Source organism: Astyanax mexicanus, chromosome 18, assembly GCF_023375975.1.
Source record: "Astyanax mexicanus isolate ESR-SI-001 chromosome 18, AstMex3_surface, whole genome shotgun sequence".
NCBI classification, from domain to species: Eukaryota; Metazoa; Chordata; class Actinopteri; order Characiformes; family Acestrorhamphidae; genus Astyanax; species Astyanax mexicanus.
The window spans coordinates 40,036,801-40,063,564 of NC_064425.1; the positions used below are offsets into that span (position 1 = coordinate 40,036,801).

The 26,764-nt window shown below is 36.4% G+C and overlaps 1 protein-coding gene across 1 annotated transcript in view; it reads left to right on the top strand.

The window, feature by feature from the left end:
- The window catches only part of niban1b (niban apoptosis regulator 1b), a 54,176-nt gene that overhangs the window by 4,924 nt on the left and 22,488 nt on the right, over window positions 1-26,764 (top strand). Inside the window, exons 2-4 of the mRNA XM_022672993.2 lie at window positions 22,270-22,400; window positions 25,093-25,221; window positions 26,373-26,487. Coding sequence (XP_022528714.2) covers window positions 22,270-22,400; window positions 25,093-25,221; window positions 26,373-26,487 — 375 coding nt within the window. The remainder of the gene's footprint in view (window positions 1-22,269; window positions 22,401-25,092; window positions 25,222-26,372; window positions 26,488-26,764) is intronic.

Below are 26,764 nucleotides of genomic sequence, written 5' to 3' on the forward strand. Positions count from 1 at the left end.
GCGCAGCGACTCGGTTCTGATACATCAGCTCACAGACTCCTCATGCTGATCGACATCACCCTAGGAGTGGTGAGGGGCACCATATACCCATATATAAAGAGCATATAACCATATATAAAGAACACCATATACCCAGCCAATTGTGCTCTCTCAGGGCTCCGCTAATCAGTAGAGCTATTCTAATCATAAATTTACCTCAGCAGTGCTACTTTCATTATAAATATACTTCAACAGTGTAATTCTAATCATAAATTTACATCAGCTGTGATACTCTAATCATAAATATACCCCAGTAGTGCTATTCTAATCATAAATTTACATCAGCAGTGCTACTTTCATTATAAATATACTTCAACAGTGTAATTCTAATCATACATTTACCTTAGCTGTGATACTCTAATCATAAATATACCTCAGTAGTGATATTCAATTCATAAACATACTTCAGCAGTGTTACTCTAATCAAGAGTTTAAATAGCAGTGCTATTTAATCATAAAGATACCTCAGTATTTAACTTTCTATTCATGAATTTACTTCAGCAGGGATACCTCAGCAGTGCTGTTCTACTAATAAGTATACCTCAGCAGTGCTCCTCTATTCATGAATTTGTCCTCAGCAGTGCTATTCAAGTTTTAATTGAGTGATATTTACACAGAGAGAGGCAGACAGTTTTTTTGATGCAAAAAGGCTAAGTTCAGCTAACTGCTGCTGTCCTAGCCCTGTACAGCTTGTATCTTTCTTAAGAGGTAGTAAACTGATAAAGAAAAGAATATTTTCACTTAATACTTTTGTCAGTTTTTTAATACTTTTTGCCGTTTGTCAGCTGCTGGCTACCAGCTGGAAAAGGGGAGGAGTTTGTGTCTGCTCCTGTTTTTCATTATAAATTATTCTGTATTCTGAACATCGAAAGTGATGTAATGCTGGTTCATCATCTCGGGCAGTCTGGTCATATAGCTTGGTCTTGGTGGTCAGGGTGGTTAACAAGCATAGTCAAGCTTGGCCATACTGATGGTCTAGCTTGGACAGGTTGATTATGGTTGTAAAAAAGCTAAATCCTCAAACTGAAACAAAAACATACTATTTACTGGTCGAGCTCTTAGCTGGACGACCAGTTTATCCAGCTTGACTGGCTTGAGGAATGAAACACTGGTCATATCTTTTAGATTGTCAACAAACAAATGATTGTTCCAAAACTTTCTGGGGAGTGACACTAAACTGATTATCAGCAGTGGTATAATTTGGGTTTAGGACTAGGATTAGGGTTAAACGATCAATTGGATAAGAAAGAGTGCACTAAATGATAATAACTTATTAACTGTATTGGGAATCCTTTCAATCCTTTATACTCTAGCTCCAGCTTTATAGCTCTTTTCTGTAGTGTAGCCTTATTTATCCTAAAGGTCTCTTAGTGAAAATTCCTCGAGTGGAATGGAAATGAACTGATTTAATCTGTGTTTACTTTTGTAAACCATACGCCAAATATATGCTCTGCCTGCACATGGCAAAATAGATTTAGCATTAAGAAATATTTAGCGCTTTTTATTGTTGCTGTGAGAGGCTGTTGTTCTTGTTGGATGCACTATGTTTTTTTTTAAGAGTGAGTGCAAGTGCAAGCTCATTGTAAATACAATTACATACAAATACAGATTAAGAACATTCTTAATGGTTTCTTTAGGTGTTCAAGAATGTGGAGGATTTTAAGAGATAAAGGGCAAAAGCTCAAGTCCAAGCTGAATGCCACTGACCAGCATCAAAAACTTTCATTCAGTTACAGCTGATTACTTTTACAAACCTTTACCAAGCACTACAATACACTTACTTTTACAAATACCTCTTAAAACTTTGCAAAACTGTGCAAAACAGAAGCCTTATGTTCACCATGTCCAGAAGCAGCAGCGCTTTAATTCTGAATGAGTTAAAATTACACTTTGAGAGTGAAACTCAACTTTCAAACTGACATTTAAACTCTCCAGTTTTAGATGTGTACAAAGTCACTGGACTTGTGTTGCAATAAACAACCTCCTTAACCCACCTGTTTTAAATTTTGAAGATCTAGGAAAAATAGTTAAAAGTATTTTTTCAGTATGAAACTTCTTCTGCTTCCCTTAATTATGTCACAATCAACATATAATATGAAAATGATTCATCTCACATATTTGCAGTCACCCCCAGCAAAAAAAAATTGTAATGTTATGTAAAACTATTGTGTTTTATATGCTGGTCTTTCAAAAGTAAAAAGTAGTGAAACATTAAAAAAGTGTGAACATGTATTTTTTTATGAAAAAATAGTGAATTATCCTTAATGAACCATTACCTGTTAAAGGTAATGAACACCATTGCACTACATATGGATATAATAAGTAACAATGGAGTTAAATTAAATAGTAATTAAATATTTACACTGCTTGTTAGGATTTTTTTGCTTTCAGTCATCTTTTGGATAATTAAACACAGACCAGGTCAAACTGACCCATAAACACCACTGCTGTTCCTCACAAATGAACATAACTGGAGGGTTAATAGTAAAAAAAGGGTGTAAACTAGCCTTTACCCTTATAAAATGGCCTGCCTCTCTGTTGCAGTCCTGTACTTCTTTTCTGTGTCTTCAGAAGCATATTGCAGGAATCACAGCAGTGCCAGATTGCGACTAGCGAACAGAATGTGTTATTAATTAAGCAGATGCGCTGCACCACTCCCACCGCGCCTTCTGCGAGACCCTGCGAATGATGTCATGCTTTATTCGCTTGGTCTGGGCCTGAGAAAGCTGAACAGAGCTGAACACAGTTCTGTGCTAACTCACAGATTTGCTAAAGCTGGACATGCTTTTCTTATCCAGTTAAGAAGTGTTCATCCTAAACTAGAAATCAGGCAAATTTACTCTTTATTGTAAATACAATACAGTCTAAGCAGAAAGGCCTGTATATAATGCTGAAAACAGTGAATTCAAAAGAGTTTGATTCATCGCAGTTCTTCACTGGAAGAAAATGATGCGTAAAATTTACTTAAAAAAAGTTTCGCAACTTTCTGCATTTGCTTTTTTATAAGTAAATTTAATTTCATGTAAGTTTAAGTAACTTTAACTCGGTTTCAAGACTTAAATGTTATATAGAGTAAATAAGTGAAAGGAAGTTAAGCCAATCCTTTCTTTTAGTAAACTTTACTTAATTTATTTTTGCTGAATCAATTCTTTGTTTTAGTAACCTTTACTTAATTTCTGCATACAATGTTACCTTATTACAATTACTTAATTTATACAATATTACTCAAATAGTTTATGATACATAACATATTATAATTCCTGAAATGTAAATATTTTTACAGTATACTAAAAATAATGTATTACATGCCATCCATGTGTTGAGACAGTGAGACTTGATCTCTTGACAAAATAAATCTTTGAGATTATGTAAATATGTGAATGTGTGTTTTAACTAAAATGGTATATAATAATATTGTATAAAGTTGGTCATTGTAATTAGGTAATTTTGTATGCAGAAATTAAGTAAAGTTTACCAAAAGAAAGGATTGACTGAAGTTCAGTTCACTTATTTACATTTAAGTCTTGAAACCCAGTTGCAGTTACTTAAATTTACATGAAATTAAATTTACTTAAAAAAAGCAAATGCAGAAAGTTGCGAAACTTTTTTAAAGTAAATTTTACGCATAATTTTTTTCAGTGTGTAAGACAACATTGCTTTCAGAAAAAATATTTTTTTATTATTAAAAATGACTATTTCTAAGCAAACCCTCTACAGCCCATTATATCATTAAATCATTCATGGAAAACAAGAGGAATTTCAGAATGTAAAGGGTAAGAGCACAAGCCTAAGCCATAACCAACATGACCATTGGCGTAGCTATATTCACAAGCTCTGTTCCTATTTAAATGATACAGACTTGAAGCATAAAAACTGTTGTAGACTGTTGGTGGGCTGTTTGATAGCAGTGAGTATTGCATCTTGGTGAATACTGTCTGCACTGGAATAAAAATCAAAGTAAATGTATGAAACATTGGTCTTTATTATACTTTAGATTTTCCACACTCTCCAAAACTTCATTGGATCACTGAATGCAAGCAGAAGGTATTAATAATAGCAATGAGGATGAGGATGATGATGATGATGATGATGAGGATTCCACTTGCCTGCACTAAGGCCTGAGTCAGTGCTGAGCTGGTTCTGGAGCTGTTTAGTCACCGCTGGGTTCTTTTAGTGTTTGTTCTGGTCTGAAGCTGCAGCTGTGGGTCACTCTGAAAGAATGTGCACCAGCTTTCAGCGAGGGTCATGAAGAGCTTCAGCACTAACAGGAAGGTTTCACCCCAGTTAAAGGCTGATATTATCCGTGACCACTGAGGTATTTTAGTACCTCGCTGAGGCGATGTTAGAAACTGTGAAAGCACTTCTGAAAGGTTTCATGTGACCCATTTATTTGTCTGTTCTCTAGCCGCTTCCTCATTTTGAGTTGAGTCTTATTTACTTTAAAAAGCTCCAAAGGAAATCTACTTAAAATCATTTTTATATCAGTTTTATTTTGATGCATTTGCAGATTTAAGGCTTAAAATGTATTTAAGACAGAAAAACCTGAAAATCTGAATGGGAAAAAGTCATGTGAAAAAAGTAACAAATAAAACAGTTGAATTGAGGTGGTGAGCATCTAACATCTGGTCCTCACTAACGCTCTTGTTTGATTGATGATTGCAATCAAATTCTCACAGCAATGCTTCAAAATCTATTAGAAAGCCTTCCTTCTATAGTAGAGATAGTTCTAATTCTAACTCTTTTAATACTCTTTTAATACTCAGTTCTAATTCTTTTAATACCGTTTTAATACTCAGTTCTAACTATTTTAATACTTTTAATTCTCAGTTCTAATTATTTTAATACCCTTTCACACTCAGTTATAACTCTTTTAATACTCTTAATTCTCAGTTCTAATTATTTTAATACTCTTAAATACTCAGTTCTAATTCTGTTAATACTCTTTTATTACTCAGTTTTAATTCTTTTAATACCCTTTTAATATTTGTTTAATGCTCGGCTCCAACTCTTTTAATACATTTTTAATACTCAGTTCTAAGTCTGTTAACACTTATTAAATACTCAGTTTTAACTCTTTTAACACTCTTTTAATACTCAGTTTTAATTATTTTAATACTCTTTTAATACTCAGCTCTAACTCTTTTCTCTTTACTCTTGATTTCAGAAAATAAAACAGTGAATAAGCAGGTGTCCCAATACTTTTGTCCACATAGTGCATTTAGACTTGCTTCTAAATTCTCCCAAAGTAGCTGTTGCTTTAGTTTAAAAAGGCTTTTATAAATGTCTGGTGTGTATGATTTTTTAATTTACTAGATAATTTGAGCGCACAAACTCCTTTACACTTTATTATTAAAACTTTTTGATGAATGGATAAATAGATATTTTCCAAAATTACCTGAAATAATCTCTTTTTACATTTACTCTTTTTGACTTTCATTAAAAGTTAAGAAGGTTTTATTTCTCTCCTGAAAAGTTGTTGTTTTGGAGATACTTGTTTTTCATTGGACAGCGACGATATAAGCATGGACGCTGTGGTTCCACTCTTTTCTGTTCTATAGATATGGAACAAAAACTGTCCACTGTGTTGTCAAATTTGCCACATGATCAATAATAGCATTACTGATTAACTAGCTAGTTAGCTATCTGACAGCTCGACTACAACTCAGCTACTCCATGTAATACAGATGATCACTCTGTTCCAGCCAAAGCTGCCTGTCAATCACTTCATTCCTGATTGTAGCCCCGCCTTCTAATGACAATATAGCAGTTCAGACTGCTGATTTGTCACTGAAACATATGAGGACGGGTGGAGCTACACATCATACTGCAACCAGCCAGCAGAGGCGCTAGACCTGTAGTGTATTTACTTCTGAGAGATGCTGTGCTGTACTGGTTTTTCTACAGTTACGCAGTTGGTGTGGACTTTTGCTGAAACTTGCAATGATGTTTCCACATGTCTGCCTCATGTTTATCATTTCAAATATCCGCGAATTTCCCATAATATAAACATAAGAATTATAGCTGCCGTTTCTCATTCAGTCACAGTAAAAGCAGGCATGGCAGCAGAGGTTTGAGTGCAGAATGATTTAGGATGGCTGTGCTGCCTCGTGCCCGAAGCTCTCTGTAGTTTGACATCTCTGTGGTTTTAATAACCCTTCATTATTGGCCCACAAATTGGCCTTGTCCCATTTTCCCATTTTATAGCTGTCTATGTGGTCCACTTTGTTAGACTCCAAGGTTCTGAGTTATTCTAGCGCTTAGGCTGTAGAGTATATGTTAACGTGACAGTTTGGCCCAAAACCATGGGTTTATATACAATATTGGTTCTCAGCCTTCAGGGACCCCCAGTTGTTCCAGACATGGGGATCAAGCATAAATCTGGATATTTTTAAAGGATTTCTGGAGACGGGGTTGAGAACCACTGCTGTGTAAAATGGTCCTTTGACTCCTGAAAATTTAATGGGAATCATTTGAATGGTTCTTTAAATATTTACAAGAGATTTTCCTCATAGACCAAATCATTTGTCTATAAGCATTTTTTTAGACATTAAATACATAAAATTACAATTACAGTTCCAGTTAAAAGTTCCAGACACACCTTCGCATTCCATGTTTTTTTTTTTTTACCTAAAAACTGAAAATAAATACTGAAGTCATCCAGCCTACGAAGCCTATAAAACATAAGCAATCATGTAGTAACTTAAAAGTGTTAAACAAACCAAAATACTCTTATCTCTGATTCTGTTAACTTGTTAACTCTGAGGCTGGTAACTCTGATGAATTTATCCTGTGCAACAGAAGAAAACTCTTTCTCTTATTTTCCTGGGGTGGTCCTGATGAGAGCCAGTTTCATCATAATGTTTTTGATGGTCTTTGCAACTGCACCTAAGGATCAAAGTTCTTGAAATGTTTTGAATTGACCTTCATAAAGTAACGTTTTTCTTTACCTAGTTGAGTAGTTCTTCTCATAATCTGGATTAGAACATTACTCAAATATTCACTATTCACTGTATACCTGTAACTCTACCTCTTTACAACTTTACAACTGATGCTCTCAAACACAGAAAAATAAAAGAAATTCAAGTAATTAACTCTTTACTAGTTCAGCACAGCTGTTAACTGAAAGCTGAACATTCCAGGTGACTCTACCTCATAAATCTGACTGAGAAAATGATGTGCAAAACATTAGCCTTGTAGCTACTGTGCAAAACTACAGAAGAAAACTTCAACTGATGGGCAACATTTGGGTGGATTTGGCTGAAACTGTCTCCGTTAGGTCATTCAGGGCGAGGCTGGTGTAACTGGCTGGTGTCCTGGCCTGTAGAGCTCCTTCATGGCCCCAACACTCCCCACCCTCACCCTTACCCTCACCTCCTCCCTGTGTGAAACACACACGTGTGAGATGTTTGTGTTTCCATGGCTGGCACTGTCTCCCCACACCCTGGCCATGTGGCAGGGGCTGAATTTTTCCTCTGTTTGCTGTAAATATTCTATTTTCAGAGATGCCTACAATAACAACTATTAAAACAACTCAATATTTTCAGTTTATCTCACTGTATATTCTGTTGAGACCAAGCATATTTTGGCCACACCCACGCTGTCAAAAAAAACAAGTCTTTTTAAACACACTTTAATTATGAATTTATCACATATGTTTTTAAACTGACAGTACGAGCATGTAAAAAAGCTATTGTGTGGTGGGATGCACAGAAAATAAGAATGAAAATCTAATTTAAAGGGGACGCATTATGCATTATGCATTTGTGTATTTCCACTTGAGTCTCAACTTCTGCTATAAATACCCTAAGCACAAAAACATTCATCAATTTTCTGTGAACCAGCTGAAAGATTTTGATGTAACGAATCATGTGCTTCTATAAGGCATTTGAATGGTTCCCTTATTCTGACATCACAATACCTGCAAGGAAACCTGCAACCCCCACCAGAGCTGACACTTCGATTTCATTATGCCAGTTGAGACTTTGTCTGAATGAGGGATCTGTAACTACCGTCCATTCAAAGTCAGCAGATGAGATGCACGTGTAAGAAATGTAAGTAATTTAAAAAAATGAGTTTAGTAAGAATGAACTAGCTTGTTTGTTTTGCCATTTAGCACAAGATACTATTAATGTGTGGTAAACACTCATCAGTAAACATGGTGTGGCCAGGAACAGCTTATTTGCTTAAAAGTGACAGAACCCTTAAACGGCAAGAATAGAGCTGCTGAAATCTCTTTATGTGAGAGTATAACCAGTATAGCCTATAAACGTATTAAAATGTTTAAAAATGTCCCATTTAAAGCAAAAAAGACATCAAAAGTGGCTTAAAGCTTTTTCTCTATAGCCACAAGGATTATATAGGATCCTGACAGTACCCACAACTACATGTCTCGTAGGCTAAAGGGTTTTTGCATTCCCTATTTAGGAATTTGTTGTTGAAAATAGTATTTAATTTCCAGATACATTGCTTTAGCTAGTTAGTAAAGTTTTAAAGTGGCATAGATTCTAACTAGCTAGTTAGCTATGTTAGTTAGCTTGTTAGCTACTAATGTAGCAAAGTACTTAATGTGTTTACAGGCACTTACCTAGCTTAACAGCTAGCTAACACCTAGCTTAACAGCTGTAAGCTTAGCTATTCCCTGAAGCTGTTCCCTTTACCTGTAGATTTATATTGTAGCTGCCACATGTAGCTTCAGCTTTTCTTTCCACCTGTAGCTGTTCCCTGTAGTTGCTGGTGTTCTCTCTGGTTGTAGCAATTCTCTTTATTTGTTCCTTGTAGTCGAAGCTATTCTCTGTAGTTGTCAGACATCCCAAGTTGCAAAAGTTGATTTCAGGGAGGTTATCCACCCCCCCGCCAAAAAAAAAAAAACCTGCACACATACCAAAGGATAACAAAACTTTACTTTTATATTAATAAATTTTACTTATAATTTTACTAATTAAATTTAGAGTATTCAGAGGTGAAATGAGTTTTATCTTTTTTCTTTTTGGAAGGCCCTGCCTCTGCTTTCCTTTTTTTTTTTTTTTGGAAAAAAAGTCTTTATTTGACAAAAAATGACAGTTACAATATCACAAAAAAATGCACAACATCAAAAACATTTCACATCATATTACAATAATTATAAATATTGCCTCCGCCATGATCTGCTTTCTCTCACTCACTGAACAAATCCCATCCAGGAGGGGGGAAAAACACTGCCCGCACACACTAAAAACTGATTGGCTGTCTCACAGACTCTTTGCAGAGAACAGGCCAATCAGAACCCTCTCTGTTTTCTCTCTCTCCTTCCCACAAGCGATTAGAGAAAAAAAGTCTGTCGCCTGTGTGCACGTTTGGGGCACTCGTTCTGAATTCCGGGAGATTATATGTGACTCGCGGGCATCAGGGAGCCACTACCGAAATGCTGGAGACTCCCGCAGCTTCAGGGAGACTTGGTTTGTCTGAGTTGTAGTTGTTTTAAGTAGCTGTAGCTATTCCCTGTTCCCTGTATATGTTGCATTAGCTGCAGATCTATACTATAGCTCTTTCCTGTAGCTGCTGACACATACTGTAGCTGTTCCCTGTAACATCTCCTTGTATGTTTTCTCTTTAGCGTCTCCATGTACTGTTTAATGTTACCTGTTTTTTTTGTAGCTGTTCCCTCAGCTGTAGATGTAACTGTTTCCTGTAGCAGATCTGTGATATTTGAGCTTTTGTAGATTTGATGCTGTCTCTCTTTTTGGGTGTCTCCTCCAGACCGGCAGAGGTGGGGTGGATGGGTGGATGGGAAAGCAGTTTTTCCTCAGTAGGTCAGCCAAACCACACAGCCGTTACTTCCACACTAATACACTCACTCTGAAAACTTAATACACCGACAGCTGCAGCTTCACAGCTTGTTAAACCTTTCAGAAAGCTTGCGGATATATTATATTTTCAGAAAGTTTATATAGTCCGGATTACTTTAGTAAAAAAATATAATATAGTAGAACAAATAATGAAATCTTTGTCAAGAGTTAATTACTTTAATTTCTTGTCTCTTAATATGTTTGAGAGCATCACTTGTAAAGTTGTGAAGAGGTAGAGTTACAGGTATACAGTAAATAGCTCTATTTGAGTAATGTTCTAATCCAGATTCTAGCAAGAACCACTCAACTAAGTAAAGAAAAAAAATACTTTAAGAAATGAAGGTCAGTCAATCTGAAACATTTCAAGAACTTTAAAAATATTCTCAAGTGCAGTCGCAAAGACCATCAAAAACGTTATGATGAAACTGGCTCTCATCAGGACCGCCCCAGGAAAGAAAGAGTTACCAGCCTCAGAACTGCAAGCTAACAGCTCCCCAGATAAAAGCACCTAAATACTTCACAGAGTATTTTGGTTTGTTTAACACTATTAAGTTACTACATGATTCCTTATGTGTTTCTTCATAGTCTGGATGACTTCAGTATTCATTTACAATGTAGTAAAACAAATAAGTAAACCTTTAAAGACCAGATAATTGACTGGTACTGTACATCCAAAATAAACCTTGCTTAAAGAAGGAGAAAATAAATGTCCCTTTCCTCCTATTTATGTCCTGTTTTTTGCCCAAAAGTCTCATCCTATTGGTTGATGTGGGCAGGACATCACATGAAGATGCTGGGATAATAAACATAAATCTATAAAATTAATGTCTATTTATGTATCTAAGTATAATTTCATAATTTGTTAAATATGAGCTTGTTTGGAAAAGTTAATAGCAACTATCAATGACTTTTATTTACCCACATTTACAATTTGCACAGGAATCCCAACTTTTTGAAATTGAGGTTGTACGTTTTTTTTAACAGTAAAGAAAAGTTACCCTGCTGTTCAGTGAGGATGCTTGTGTGTGTGTGTGTGTGTGTGTAGAGAGAGTAACTGCAGCTGATACGATGATTCGACCTCGTTTTGTAAAATAATGTGAGCTCACAGCTGCCTCAGAGTTTGGCTTTCGGGGCTCACTAAAGGAAATGACCTCATCCTTCAAACTCTGCAGCAGATCAGCTCGGCCTGCCTTTAGTATGACTGTCAGTGGAGAGACTGTGGGTGTCTGGGGTGAAGAGAGAGTGTGTTAAAGTTCATCAGTGCAGTGCAAAACCTTTAACCATTACAGATTTCTTACATTAATATGGGGTTACATTTGTATTGCAGACAGCATATACAATGTTGGTGATAAAGGTCATGGTGAATATAAGGCTTGTGTTGTGTACAGTAGTAAAGTTGTGAGTGGTATTAGTGAATATAGTAACTCTGTATTGTAGAGCTTGTTGTTGATAAAGGTCAGAGATCTTGATTCTGTTCTTCAGAGGTCTTATGAAGTCCATGTATATGGGTACTCCATATTAGAAGGTGGTTTTAATGTTATGGCTGATTGGTATACATTGTTGCGAGGTCACAGATTTACACCCTGAGTGAGTGAGTGTTTTTGCAGCTTTGATCATTAAACAAGTGCTTTGTTGTGATATTAGGAAATGAAACCCTTACCATCTGTTCCTCCCATCTCTCTTCTTTCTCTTTCATCACTGCTTCATCTTCCTGTACAAGAGGAAGCTTCAGCACGCGCACAAACTCACACACACACACACACACAAATAACCATTTAAATACACATACATGAGCCATTAAGTTTTCGAAGATGATCCAAAAAGATCAGATAGAAGATAAAAATCAAAGTTAAAAAATGAACTAAAATACCCCCTAACAACTACTGCGAGTCCTGGTAGACCACCACCACCACCACTGCCCCATCAGATAAACAACACTTAAAGCTTTCAACTCTGAAAACTCAGATCTGGAGCTGATCAGAAGCTCTTAGCTTAAAAAAGCATAACAGATAAGTCGAACAAAGAAGCTCCTGCTGCTCTCAGAACAGCACACCAGGGCCCACACCTCAACATTATTGAATGTGTTTGGTCCAGACATCTAAGGCCATGTTCAGAATTCAGTCAAACCAGATCTGTTCATCAGATCAGATCTGTTGAAGTGAATGTCTGCATGATTATTTGCAAGTGATCAGATCAGATTCTAATTTCTGTAAGACTTTTTTTTTTTATCTTGAGCCCCACCCCCTTCTTCTTGCATTTTTTCAGGCAGACCCTTGGAATGTTGACAGCACTCCTTCATTGCTCAAAATAACTGTTTCTTGACCAATCAGAAGCTCTGATTTCTGATTAATCATCCAGAGTGTGCAGACTTGTGGATGATGCATTTGTACAAATCATTTTTTAAACCACCTCTAAATGTGGCTTGAATCTGACTTGCAAAAAATAGATTTAATTAGGTTTCTGGCTGTCCAGACAAGCAGAAATAAACCTGAATACAATCTAAATACGACAAAAATTTGGGCTGGCAGTCTATACATAGTGCCATGGCTAGGCAGATCTTTGATATATGGAGATACAACAAAAAAGGTTTGTTGACAAAAGGGCAATACAAGGGGTAGTCAAAATGAGCTGGGTCAAAATCAGTGAACAGCAGCAAGAGAGAGAGAACATACCATAAACTAGTAACAGTCCAAAGGTCATACAAAGGCAGGAAAATATCAGGCAAAAATCAGGGTCGAAAAACAAAACAAGGTCATACACAAAATGGAAATCACAGGCAAGAAAATTTAAACGCAATACTTTGCAACAGGTGAAGAGGAGTGAGGGGTTTATATAGGCCAGTGAGCAGGTGTTCAGAATTCAGGTGATTGGCTTTTTGGAGGAGCCGTGTGCAGTGTCATGTGATCATGAAAGTCAGTTTGTGGTGCATCCTGGGTATTGTAGTCGGGACACTGGAGATCGCAGGAAGAGCTGAGTGTTGGAAAGACAGGAGCACCTAAAACCTGGGCCACATGTAACTGGATCAATTTATTTGGTATGTGTTTTGGCTATTTTTGTCATTTATGGTTACTAAAAGAAAACGCATTTTGAAACAGCTCTCCAAGCTGTAGATTAGTAAAAGCTTTATTTTTATTATTTTTGTCTGAACAGGCTAAATAGATTTGCACATATGAATGCATGTAAATATATTTGTATATTGTATATTTGTTTAGCTATAGAATCTATAATTCCCTGACTTGACCAGTACACTATTTAGTAGGGAGTAGTAGGCCTGTCATGAATATTGACTTATCGACTTACAATAAATGGACATGACCTCAATAATATTTGATAATCGTCTGATTTATATGGTCTATTGTGTTTATTTGTATTCAGTGCTTCAATAGCTGCGATTATGTCAATGGCATTTTATCTCAAAATGACACTAATATCGTTTATCACAATAATTTCTGGGGCAATATATCGTCTACAAAAAAAAATCTTGTGACAAGCCTAGGGTGTAGTGTTTAGGACTTCTTCATGGTGTTTTAATGTCTCTCTTCATGAGGTACTATCGCAGTACTATCAGTACTATATACACTGCTGGCATGCTAGTCCTAGGGTTTTTGTCTGGTGTGGATGGGAAAATTTTCATAACCAGAGGGTGGGAATAATAGAACTCTCCCACCACCATGTTTAACAGATCAGGTGGTAAATACCCTTAAAAATAGGAAGTAGGCATTGTAATTTGCATAGTCCTGTAATGCCTTACTTCAGAACAGGATATGTAGGCATGCACGCACACACACACACACACACACACACACACACACACACACACACACACATACATCTGTAACTAAAGTATTAAAGACCCTACATGCCTATAAAGGCACAGGATATCCGAGAAACTGCAGATGAAGATGCTATATAAAGCTGTGTGTGTGTGTATGTGTGCGCACATCATACAGGATGCAGGTCAATTCAACACTAAATTCGTACTCCAGATGTGTGTGGAGTGTGTGTGCAGTGTGTGTGTCTGTGCAGTGAGAATGCTCAGCTGTATTTGTTTAGCCTACGATGTGGAAGTTTCCCCAGGATCTGTGTGTGTGTGTGTGTCTGCTGAACTCATCAACATGTTTGCTTATTAAACCTGTTTAAAACAACAACTGTGACCTAATATGAGGTCAGATCTGAGCATTGTAGAATTAGACTCACTTCTACATTATTATGTATTTATTAGTTATTTATAATTTTGGGACGTCTGCTCATTAGGGGTTAGTGGTTAGCATGTTTGCCTCCCAGGCTGGGCTCTTTTGGCTTCAAGTCCCTACCTCAGTGGATTTTTCCATGCTCTTACTGTGTCTACATGGGTTTCTTCTGGTTTCCTCACACAGTCCAAAAACCATGGAGATCAGGTACACCAAAAGACTTCAGAAAAGTTTATGCATGCACAAAAATATTGATGATTGACATCTATACAGCATTTACCTATAATTTTCCCAACATCAGGTTTGTTTGTGTTTAGTGTTTAACCAAGTAGACCCTGTATGTAAGCTTACGCTTCAGCTCTCTACAGCTTTAAAGGCCCGACAATTGAACCCTGTGGAACTCCAAGGTTAACAATGTTTTTTTATTAGCCATATTAGCAAATAATTAGTATGTTTGTGTATTAATGTTTATGGTTTATGTATGACTGTGTCCCTAGATATGCATTGGCATCTATCCTGGGTCAGCTCCTTCTGGTGGAAGGTGGTTTCCGGTTGAGAGTACGCTGTGCATTGGCTGCCGCTTCTTAAATTTTTGTGTGTGTGTGTGTGTGTGTATTGCTGAGTGCTGAACGTGATTTTAAAGCATCCTTGGGTTTCTAGAAATGCTCTATATGAGTGTAACTTCATCATCATTTTGTGCCAAACCATCTCCATGTGAATAAGCCACTCTGAACCGTCCAGCCCTGCAGTATAAAAGCAGCTGTAGAGTCTAAATTGACCAAGAAGTACTTCTTTTTGAGTTTGGTATCTGCAGCACTGGAAAGCTTCAGCTTTTACGTCATGATATCAGCTCAGACTGTCTCAGCACATTCCAACACTATCTTCATCAACACATCCTGTAATTATGTGTGGCTATAATTATGGTGCAATTATATTCAATTACGCCTAGTGCCCGCAGTCCCCTCTGCCAGGCCGAGATGTAACCATCACTCATATCTGACCGAGAGCTGATCTTAATGATCTGGAGATCCTGCTGCTGAGGTGACAGGATGATCAGGAAGAATGTAAAGACTGTACATTAGGATTGTATACAGAAGAGTGGGCTGAACCCAGGAGACATGTAGGGCTGTTGAATATCCTGCTATTGATGGGAAACGTGATAAATTAACTAATATATTTCTAAATTAGTTTAAGCTCCTCAAAGGCTCTTAGCATTTGGTTTGGCTTCACATATTTTACCCAGAATAAGAAGTAGTTTAGTAGTTTTTACCTTATTCTACCTCACTCTACCCCACTCTACTTAATTCTACCCCATTCTACCCCACTCTACCTCACTCTACCCCACTCTACTTAATTCTACCCCATTCTACCCCACTCTACCTCACTCTACTCCACTCTACCTTAGTCTACCCTATTCTACCCCACTCTACCTCACTCTACCCCACTCTACCTCACTCTACCTTATTCTACCTCACTCTACCCCACTCTACCTCACTGTACCTCACTTTACCTTATTCTACCTTACTCTTTCTTTCTACCTCACTCTACCTTATTCTACCTCACTCTACTTTACTCTACCCCACTCTACCTCACTGTACCTCACTCTTTCTTATTCTACCTTTCTCTGTCTTTCTACCTCACTCTACCCCACTCTATTATAATCTACCTTTCTCTGTCTTTCTACCTCACTCTACCTCACTCTACCTCACTCTACCCCACTCTGCCCCACTCTACATTACTCTAACTTACTCTACCTTATTCTACCTCACTCTACCTCACTCTGCCCACTCTACATTACTTTAAGACACTCTACCTCACTCTACCTCACTCTACCCCACTCTATTATAATCTACCTTTCTCTGTCTTTCTACCTCACTCTACCTCACTCTACCCCACTCTACCTCACTGTACCTCACTTTACCTTATTCTACCTTTCTCTGTTATTCTACCTTTCTCTGTTTTTCTACCTCACTCTACCCCACTCTATTATAATCTACCTTTCTCTGTCTTTCTACCTCACTCTACCTCACTCTACCTCACTCTGTCCACTCTACATTACTTTAAGACACTCTACCTCACTCTACCTCACTCTACATTATTCTCCCTCACTCTGTTTCACTCTAACCCTCATGGGGTTCTGGGTGTGTTATTGGGGTGTGTGAGTGAGTAAGCATGTGTATCCAAGGTCCGTGTAAACAAACATTTTTGATGCATCTGCATTTGCAAAAGCGTGGATATAGAAAGGACTTTTCTATGTCTGTGTGTGTGTGTGTGTGCTTGCATGTGTGTTCGTTATTGCAACAGAGTTGACCACAGTACTTCACAATCACTTCCTGGGTTGCCCGTGGCAACAGCTAAATGTTAGCATTTTAATGAATTGTGGAAAAGACTTTTATAAAACAGAATAGAAGCTTTTGATTTTTGATTTTGTGTTTACAGATGTAGATCTGTAAAATATCTTAATGTATAGTACACTAACTATGATAAACTAAATATCCCTTTCTGTTAAACTACATTTGTCTTTGGGTATGTTATACTAATTACCCATTCATGCTATAATGCACATCTCCTTATGGTAAATTAATACCCCATTGTTGTATACAGAATACTATTGTGTCATGATTTTGTTAAATACTGTTTTGGACATGGTATGGTGTGGTATACTAAATACCATTTGTATTATGCTAAATGCCCCCCATTTGTTTTTAATATAACATACTAAATACTTGCTATGTTTTGGTATGGTATACTAAACACCCTTTATGATATAGTAACAACCCATGTATTGTATACTATTACCCTTTTTTATATACTAAATAAAATTTTTATTATGCCACACAAATACCTGTAATCGTATAGAAAAAAAAAATATATATATACATATATTAAAAATGCTTAGTTGGTATAATACATTAATACCCCTTTATGGTAGAGTAAATACCAATGTGTTGTGTTTTAAATACCTCTTTTCGATACACTAACTACAACATTTTTGGTATAATTTAGATTTGGTATTTATACACTGCTTTTCTCTCCTGTGTGAAGACTCGCGCATACAACAGCATTGTATAAAACATACACTTTCTTATGTGATGTATCTGTGCAGTGTAACGTGGGTAGACCCAGGCTTTAGTGGTTATCTAGTGGAGGTATGGTCAGAGCATGCTGGGTTGTGGTGTGTTGCAAATATTCTGGTGAGTAAGTAGTATTGCTTAAAATTCACAGCACGCTATGTCTGAGCAGCATTTTCACTGTCTGTGTGTGTGTGTACGCCCTGTGCTCCTGCAGTGCACCGTTATAAGGAAGTAGACCCAAACAGTCGGTCTCAGGAATCCCACAGGAAACCACTATCTCATCCTTCAGTCCTCTGCAGTGCAGCTGCTGCAGCTCCATTCATTTCTCATCACTTTATCACCCAAACGACTCCACAGACACAGCACAAATCAGCCCAGCTCAACTGTCAGACTCTTTCAAAATATTTGTTACTTTTTTGGTGCTAGAGGAGTCCAAATAAACATATTAAAAATACCCACTGACTTTCCCAGGTACACTTTAAAAAAAAAGGCTCTTAAAGGCTATTTGTCAGTAGTGCACATCTTGGTAAGAGATTGATGACTGTCTGACATGCCTCTACGACAGACCCAAATAAATTTTTCCTAGTTAAAATACTTAGGGAGGAAAAGCATAATTTTACTTAGAAAAGCAAGATAGTCATTTTTTTATACATTTCTCGGTATCTACAGTATCGGTATCGTTCACAGGTTTTTGAACACGCTTATTTTTGCCATTTACAGTATTTTTTAAACTATAAGGCACACTTAAATTCTTTAATTTTCCCAAAAATTGACAGTGCGTCTTATAATCCAGTGTGCTTCATGTATGAATTTTACCAGTCAGGTATTAAGTAAAGCTCCTAAAGTAGCAGTAAAGCAGTAAAGTACACCTTCAAAAGACTGTAGGAAACTGGAGAAAACTGCCACAGGGAGAGGTCTGGCTGACCCACATGGCAACAGCGCCTTTAGCTCTTTAGCTTAACACTGGACTAATTTCAGCAATAAAGTGAAGAATTAAAGGTCTGACAAGTGAATTGCATAAAGTCATTGTTAAGCTGGGCCGTGAAGTACGCCTACTGGACTACTAAGAAAACAGGGGTGTTTGCAGTGATCTTATAAACGGGAAAACCTGGACTGCTACTGGCTACGACTGTATTGTCTTTAGCTATAAATCCAGCTTCATTTTGGGATCCATCGATGGTCAGGTTCAATCTTGGCCCAACTGCTGGTGTGATGATCTGGGGAAACATTTTATACAACTGTCAGTTATCCCAAGTAGTGATATGAGCCACACTTCCCGTTCACTTCGATCATCTGACGCCAATCTACTCTCCATTGGTAGAACCAAGCACCGGACCTGGGGCGACAGAGCGTTTTCCATAGCTGCCCCCTCCCTGTGGAACTCTCTCCCAAAACACATCCGCGACTGCTCTGATCTTCCCACTTTTAAATCTCTCCTCAAAACTCACCTTTTCAGATCTGCTTTCAACGCATGATGTAACATTTCTGTGTGCCTCTTCTTTTTTCCTCTCCTCTCCTCTCCTCCCTTTTTCTTCATCTGTTTTTAACTCATTAAATTTAATTTTTAATTTTCTATCTTTTATGCATTGATTGTTTTGCTCTATTTGATTTCTATTGTATGGTATTGATGATGTTGATGATGACGATGATGTTGATTATTTTACTATGTATTTTCATATTGTGTTTTTTTAATGCAATGTAAAGCGTCTTTGAGTATCCTGAAAAGCGCTATAAAAATAAAATGTATTATTATTATTATTATTACTAACAGCTTAGCAATATGTGCAGGGCATCCTGCAGCAACATGTGTTGCTTCTTCTGGCAGGACTTCCAACTGCAAGCAATTTTCAGCAGGATAATGCTCCTTTACACGCAGCATGGGTTTTCCAGAATGTCTTCCCCAGATTGGTCTGCCTGGTCACCAGATTTATTGCCAATTGAGTATTTATAGGACCAGCTGGGAAGTCAGCTTCAGCAGCCTACAAGTGTAGAGTAGGATCTACAGGCCCAGCTGCAACAACATCTTTGGTTAAATGTTCTGCAGGATACCATATGGAACTTCCATATGTATACCTCCATACCCAACTGTATCTCATCTTGTATCCAGGCTACAGGGTTGTATCCTTCAACGGGGTACTAGAGCCTCATTTATATTTTACAGTTTTCCCCAGTAAACTTATCCTGTTACTATAATACTGTGATTTACATACAGACATATAAAGCTTCACTCCATTCCAACTATTCCAACTATCAACTTCTAGAACATCCTGTTAGGTTTGATGTATGGGACGCTGCATTGCCAGTAATGCAGCCGAAACACCAGTTAGAACTCTGTAAGGCATAGCGTTATTCTCCATCTCAGACCACATTCCCCTGAAACTTTTTGGAAATAATGAAGCGTCTCCAGAAGCAGAGCGCTGTGCAGAAAGCTGGAGTTGGACTGGCGACTGGAATAAAGCTGAAATGGACCCAGTGCTCCACTCTGTGCCGTGGTATTTTGGCAGCGCAGTCGAGAGCTGAGGCTTAGCCCAGCCTTCAGATAATGCATCACAGATTTAGATGTTTTTCTACAAAAATCCAGCGTCTGAAATGTTTAAATACGTCTTTTTTTCATCTAAGTGGTGCTTGGAATGGGCCAGGGTAAAGATGCTATAATGAGCCTCTCTTTAAAAGAAGAATCATGTTGATACAGAAAGAAAAGAATAGGTTATTATACATCTTATGAAATACAAAGTGCACATTAAAACCATAATCGAAGAATAACACTTGCGTTTGACTGCTGTACAATTTGTCCCCAACACATATCTTTGCGTGTTGTTTGTGGCAAAAAAAGTTATATTATAACTTCATCAGTCCACAGGACTTTAACACTCTCTTTTTTGGTAAGAAGTAGGGTTGGGTATCACAACTAATTCACAAAATCTTGATGTGATTTCTGTTTCTATTCATTTTGATTCATTTAAGGATATTCCCATTACAGTTACTCAGATTTCTCAGAGGTTTTCTGAGAACTGATGTTGTAATTGTACAAGCAACACTCAAATCAGCCATTATTAAACATATTATTGTTTACATGAAGAATAATTAACCCAAGATTACATTAACATTAATTATTTTTTATCATTATTATTTAATGGGTCCATAACACAACACGTGTACATATAAAGTAAACATACACTTGGCTATGATTCTCACACAACACAATTTTACACAACTTCAGTGTCAGAAAAGAACTTATAAAGGCTTTTAAAAAGTGGTTGGATTAGTGCTTACTTTAGTTTGCTAAATGCGAGTGGCTAACGTTAGCTTCTCTAAATCCAATAATTTGTGGCTAACGTTAACTTCTCTTAATCAAGTAAATTGTGGGTAACATTAGCTTCTCTAAATCTAGTAATTTGTGGCTAACGTTAGCTTATTTAAATCTAGTAACTTGTGGCTAACCTTAGCTTCTTTAAATCTAGTAACTTGTGGCTAATGTTAGCTTCTTTAAATCTAGTAACTTGTGGCTAACCTTAGCTTCTTTAAATCTAGTAACTTGTGGTTAACCTTAGCTTCTTTAAATCTAGTAACTTGTGGCTAACCTTAGCTTCTTTAAATCTAGTAACTTGTGGCTAACCTTAGCTTCTTTAAATCTAGTAACTTGTGGCTAACCTTAGCTTCTCTAATCCTAGTAACTTGTGACTAACGTTAGCTTCTCTAAATCTAGTAACTTGTGGCTAACGTTAGCTTCTCTAAACTTAGTAACTTGTGGCTAACGTTAGCTTCTCTAAATCTAGTAACTTGTGGCTAATGTTAGCTTCTTTAAATCTAGTAACTTGTGGCTAACGTTAGCTTCTTTAAATCTAGGAACTTGTGGCTAACCTTAGCTTCTTTAAATCTAGTAACTTGTGGCTAATGTTAGCTTCTCTAAATCTAGTAACTTGTGGCTAACGTTAGCTTCTTTAAATGTAGTAACTTGTGGCTGACATTAGCTTCTCTAAATCTAGTAACTTGTGGCTAACGTAAGCTTCTCTAAATCTAGTAACTTGTGGCTAATGTTAGCTTTGCTAAATCTAGTAACTTGTGGTTAACGTAAGCTTCTCTAAATCTAGTAACTTGTGGCTAATGTTAGCTTTGCTAAATCTAGTAACTTGTGGCTAACGTAAGCTTCTCTAAATCTAGTAACTTGTGGCTAATGTTAGCTTTGCTAAATCTAGTAACTTGTGGTTAACGTAAGCTTCTCTAAATCTAGTAACTTGTGGCTAATGTTAGCTTTGCTAAATCTAGTAACTTGTGGTTAACGTTAGCTTCTCTAAATCTAGTAACTTGTGGCTAATGATAGCTTTGCTAAATCTAGTAACTTGTGGTTAACGTAAGCTTCTCTAAATCTAGTAACTTGTGGCTAATGTTAGCTTCTCTAAATCTAGTAACTTGTGGCTAATGATAGCTTCTCTAAATCTAGTAACTTGTGGCTAACGTTAGCTTCTCTAAATCTGGTAACTTGTAGCTAATGTTAGCTTCTCTAAATCTAGTAACTTGTAGCTAATGTTAGCTTCTCTAAATCTGGTAACTTGTGGCTAACGTTAACTTCTCTAAATCTAGTAACTTGTGGCTAATGTTAGCTTTGCTAAATCTAGTAACTTGTGGTTAACGTTAGCTTCTCTAAATCTAGTAACTTGTGGCTAATGATAGCTTTGCTAAATCTAGTAACTTGTGGTTAACGTAAGCTTCTCTAAATCTAGTAACTTGTGGCTAATGTTAGCTTCTCTAAATCTAGTAACTTGTGGCTAATGATAGCTTCTCTAAATCTAGTAACTTGTGGCTAACGTTAGCTTCTCTAAATCTGGTAACTTGTAGCTAATGTTAGCTTCTCTAAATCTAGTAACTTGTAGCTAATGTTAGCTTCTCTAAATCTGGTAACTTGTGGCTAACGTTAACTTATCTAAATCTAGTAACTTGTAGCTAATGTTAGCTTCTCTAAATCTAGTAACTTGTGGCTAACGTTAGCATTGGTAAATCTAGTAACTTGTGGCGAACGTTCATTTTTATGTTATAAAAGTGTCTATGTTGTGGAAAAAAGTACTGGCTGGAATATTGTATATGTAAACATGCTTGGCTAATAAATGATTCTGTGTTTGTTTGTGTGTGTGTGTGTGTATTCAGGGAGAACAGAAGCCGAGCTGAAGAACTTCAGTCCTCATTATAGGAGACAGTACTGCGTGGCCTTTTTCTCACAGCTGCATGATGAAGTGGAGCAGCATCGCACCGGACCAACACAGCTCCTCAAACACAAGGTCATTTACACGCTACAATAACCTATTTAGCTTTAGTTCAGACAATTACTATTAGACTTATTACTGAAATTAAAATAACAGGCTAATTGGCTTAGTACAGGGGAGAGAGAGAGAGATGGAGAGAGCGAGAGATATAGAGAAAGAGTGTAACCGTGCGTCCCCACCAAACATGATGCGAACAACAAAAATACTTTTATTTTTTTATTCCTACTGAAGATTTAAAGTTATTCCGCCCGCAAAATGGAGAGTGTAAATGTTATGTTTCTGCAGGAACAGAACTAAGCTAGCTGATTAGCTACCAGGTCTGAGGTAAAATACACCACTAAACCAGCAAATGCCCCACTATACTACTAACCAGGAGGAAATCCTTACACAACTCCCTTATTTAATAGAAATATATGTATTAAAACTAGGGGAATTATTTATTAAATTAACAAAATGATTTATTAAAAAGAGGCAATTATTTATTAAATTAATAGAACGATTTATTAAAACTGAGGGAATTATTTATTAAATTAACAGAACGATTTATTAAAACTAAGGCTATTATTTATTGAATTAACAAAACGATTTATTAAACTGAGGGAATTATTTTTTAAATGAACAGAATGATTTATTAAACTGATGGAATTATTTATTAAATTTACAGAACGATTTATTAAAACTAAGGAAATTATTTATTGACTTGACAAAACAATTTATTAAACTGAGGGAATTATTAAATTAACAGAATGATTTATTAAACTGAGGGAATTATTTATTAAATTAACAGAATGATTTATTAAAACAGAAAATGTATTAAATTATCAGTACGATTTATTAAAACTGAGGAAATTATTTATTAAATTAACAGAACAATTTATTAAAACTGAGGGAATTTTTTTAAATTAACAAAACAATTTATTAAAACAGAAAATGTATTAAATTATCCGTACGATTCATTGAAACTGAGGAAATTATTTATTAAATTAACAGAACAATTTATTAAAACAGAAAATGTATTAAATTATCAGTACGATTTATTAAAACTGAGGAAATTATTTATTAAATTAACAGAACAATTTATTAAAACTGAGGGAATTTTTTTAAATTAACAAAACAATTTATTAAAACAGAAAATGTATTAAATTATCCGTACGATTCATTGAAACTGAGGAAATAATTTATTAAATTAACAGAACAATTTATTAAAACCGAGGGAATTTATTAAATTAACAAAATAATTTATTAAAACTGAGGGAATTGTTTATTAAATTATGGGGGACATCTTACTTACTACTCAATATTTATTTTTGCAATACTGTAAGGATAAATATTAAAAAAAAAAAAAAAATTACTAGTTTAGATGTAAAGATTGGGGTCAGAAGTGGTTTGTTTAATGTTTTAGTCCTGCCCACTACAGTTGTACTGTTGTTAAGTCAAACTGTTCATACAAAGTAAACTCTAATTTTCTCAGATTCAATTAATATGATAGGTTTTTTTTTACTATGATTATTTTCTTTAAAAATTATTTAAATTATTTTGACAGATATTCATGCACTATATTTAATTAGTTGTCACAACTACATAACATACACTGGTTTATGTTGGACTGATGTAGGTCTGTTGCTGGTTATCCAATACATCAGTTAATTTTCTATTAAATTTTAGCATGGTATATCAAACTGTATTTTGTGGCTGTGTAATGAAATCTACTTTAGTAATGATATAATAATCGATTCTGCTATTAAAGACTAAAACAGATTCATAAATTGACTTTTATATTGAAACATTGACCATCTGTTTGTGTTGAGGTTTCTGCAGTGTGTTGGGGTGTGTTGTCTGATGCTGGGAGTGTGGTTAACACAAAAATCACTTGCAACATTTTGCTACCTCTGATTTTAGCCACTGCTGTTAGGGCAAATGCTTCAGAACAACTGATTTCTATTTACAGATAGCAGATACTCAGCAGTCCTGAGTAGGGCTGTGTAATGGCAAGAACTCCGCAATATGATACTTACAATTCAATATACCGCAACTAATTGTAGGTTAACTCTAGAGTATTAAAACACACATCATGTTTATTAAATATGACTTAAAGAAAAGTTTAATTTTTATACATCATCAGAACAGAGGGATTTTAACAACTCAAGACAGAATGAACCACTTCTGACACCAATCTTTACATGCAAACGTATAATTAAAAACCAATACTGTGTTTTTGATTTAGAAACAATACTGTATTGCAAAAAAGAATATCACAATGCTATTCAATAACAATATTTTTAACTACTGTTATAAACATTTAGTCTGGTTAGTTTTTTTTTTCTATACTTAACCTTGATTGGTTTGCAGAATGTTGATTTGCTTTTCCAGGTGTTTGCAAAAACTGAATTCTTTTTTAGTGCACTCAGGGGACAAATGGTTAATTAGGCACAATAAGGTTTATACCTTAATGGCTGTGTGTTGTTATTTTGAGGGAACAGTAAATTTACACTGTTATGCAAGCTGTGGACTGACTACTTTACATTGTATCAAAATGTCATATCTTTAGTGTTGTCCCATTAAAAGGTATAATCAAATATTTACAAAAATGTACTGACCTTAATAAGATACGGTGACTAATTAGCTTATCCCACTTTGGACACATAAAACTAAACCCATTTCACTCTGGGTTGTAACTGGATGTGTGTTTGCATCTGTTTTGGTAAAGGAACCTTCCCAGGCCTCGGCTGTGCTGTATAAGAACAGCGTCCAGCACTTCGATGACAGCAGAAAGTGGAAGGAGAGGTTTGTGGTGGTCCGATCAGATTACAGCCTGGAGCTCCACGACAGTCAGGAGGTACCACATTACACACTTACTGTACACTGATTGTCATAAAATACATATTTCCACCCAGAAGGAATCAACCGACAGAAATTTTATCTTTTGGTGGGTTGTCTTGCCAGTGTGTCACATGATGGCAAAGTAATCTTTAGAGTTTTCTGCCTTTGGCTTAGCGATGATGTCTAATAAATCTATGTGTGGTGGCACCTTGGTCAGCATGTGGTGGGGTTTAATTGAGCAGGTGTGAAAACAGCAATCCGACCCAGCTATTAAATATACTCTTCTTATTTGAGATAAAGTGCTGATAAGGCGCAGTTTAATCAGATATATTAGCCAGATAACGCTAATTGTCTCTTCTGCTCCATGCTGTTTACACGTGCAGTATGTTCAGCGATCACTGCTTGTAGCCACACCACTCTGTTAAAAATGTCCCATTAAAACACTGTGTTTAAAAGCTCAGCTGAGTTAAATCAGCTTCACACTGCACAGATATGCACACTGGAACACAGAATCTTCTCACTATACTTATTTTCTGGCTCCTGCGTCAGACACCTGTGACCAATCAGAGGAGACAATATGCTCGCCTGGGTTATTGGTGTGCATTTTAGTGCGTTTATGTTTGAGCCTGTGTGAAAACAAACCAAACAGAGGGAGAAACGCTCCAAATAAACAAACTCATCAACTGATCCCGACCATAGAAACCAACTACAAGTGTGAAAACACCCTAGGATGCATATGGTATGCCATGTTCAGATGAAAAATCCCTGATTGACAATGTGTGGAATGCGATGCTATTGCATGCATTGAGAGTTATCAACACTCTAGCACCCCACCTTTACCACAAAATCTGCAGGAACTGTGCGAGGATATTGAAGATGCATGAGATGCATTGGAAATGACTCCATTAGGAACCTCTACAACTCTATACTCTATACTGAGATGTCTGGCATGTTGCAAAGTTACACATGTGTTACACACTACGGCTGTATGTGTAGCTCAATAAATATTATTCATATCAGTCTAATTATTAATCATTTATTGTTATTGGTAACTTTTGCCTTCTGTGCAGATATTTGTTTTACAGTGAGTGTACATAATAAAACAACATCATCACTTGGTTTTGAGTGTTCACATGTTTTATAATGTTTAATATATTCTCCATCTAGACGTTCAATAAAGGAACTCCTGCACGACACACGCTCCTGCTAACAGGCGGCACTGTGCTGACATCAGAGGAGAAATACTCAGCTCTAGTGGACAAGGCCTTCCCCGACCTCAACAGTGAGTCACTCTGATCACCATTCTCCACGCACACCTTGACACCTCATAGAGTGTCAATATAATTTTAAAGACGTGTGTGAGGTCAGGATGATCAGTGATCACCAACCTTCTTCATCCGAAACTCCCCAATTCCACAGTTGTCACAATACCAAAATTATGACTTTTGAGACGATACGTGCCTAAATATCTCAGTACTGATACTTAAACAATATCAGGCAAAAACTAAAACATCAGAAATGAATGGAATAATAGAAGATCGAACATTTAAAAAACTTTA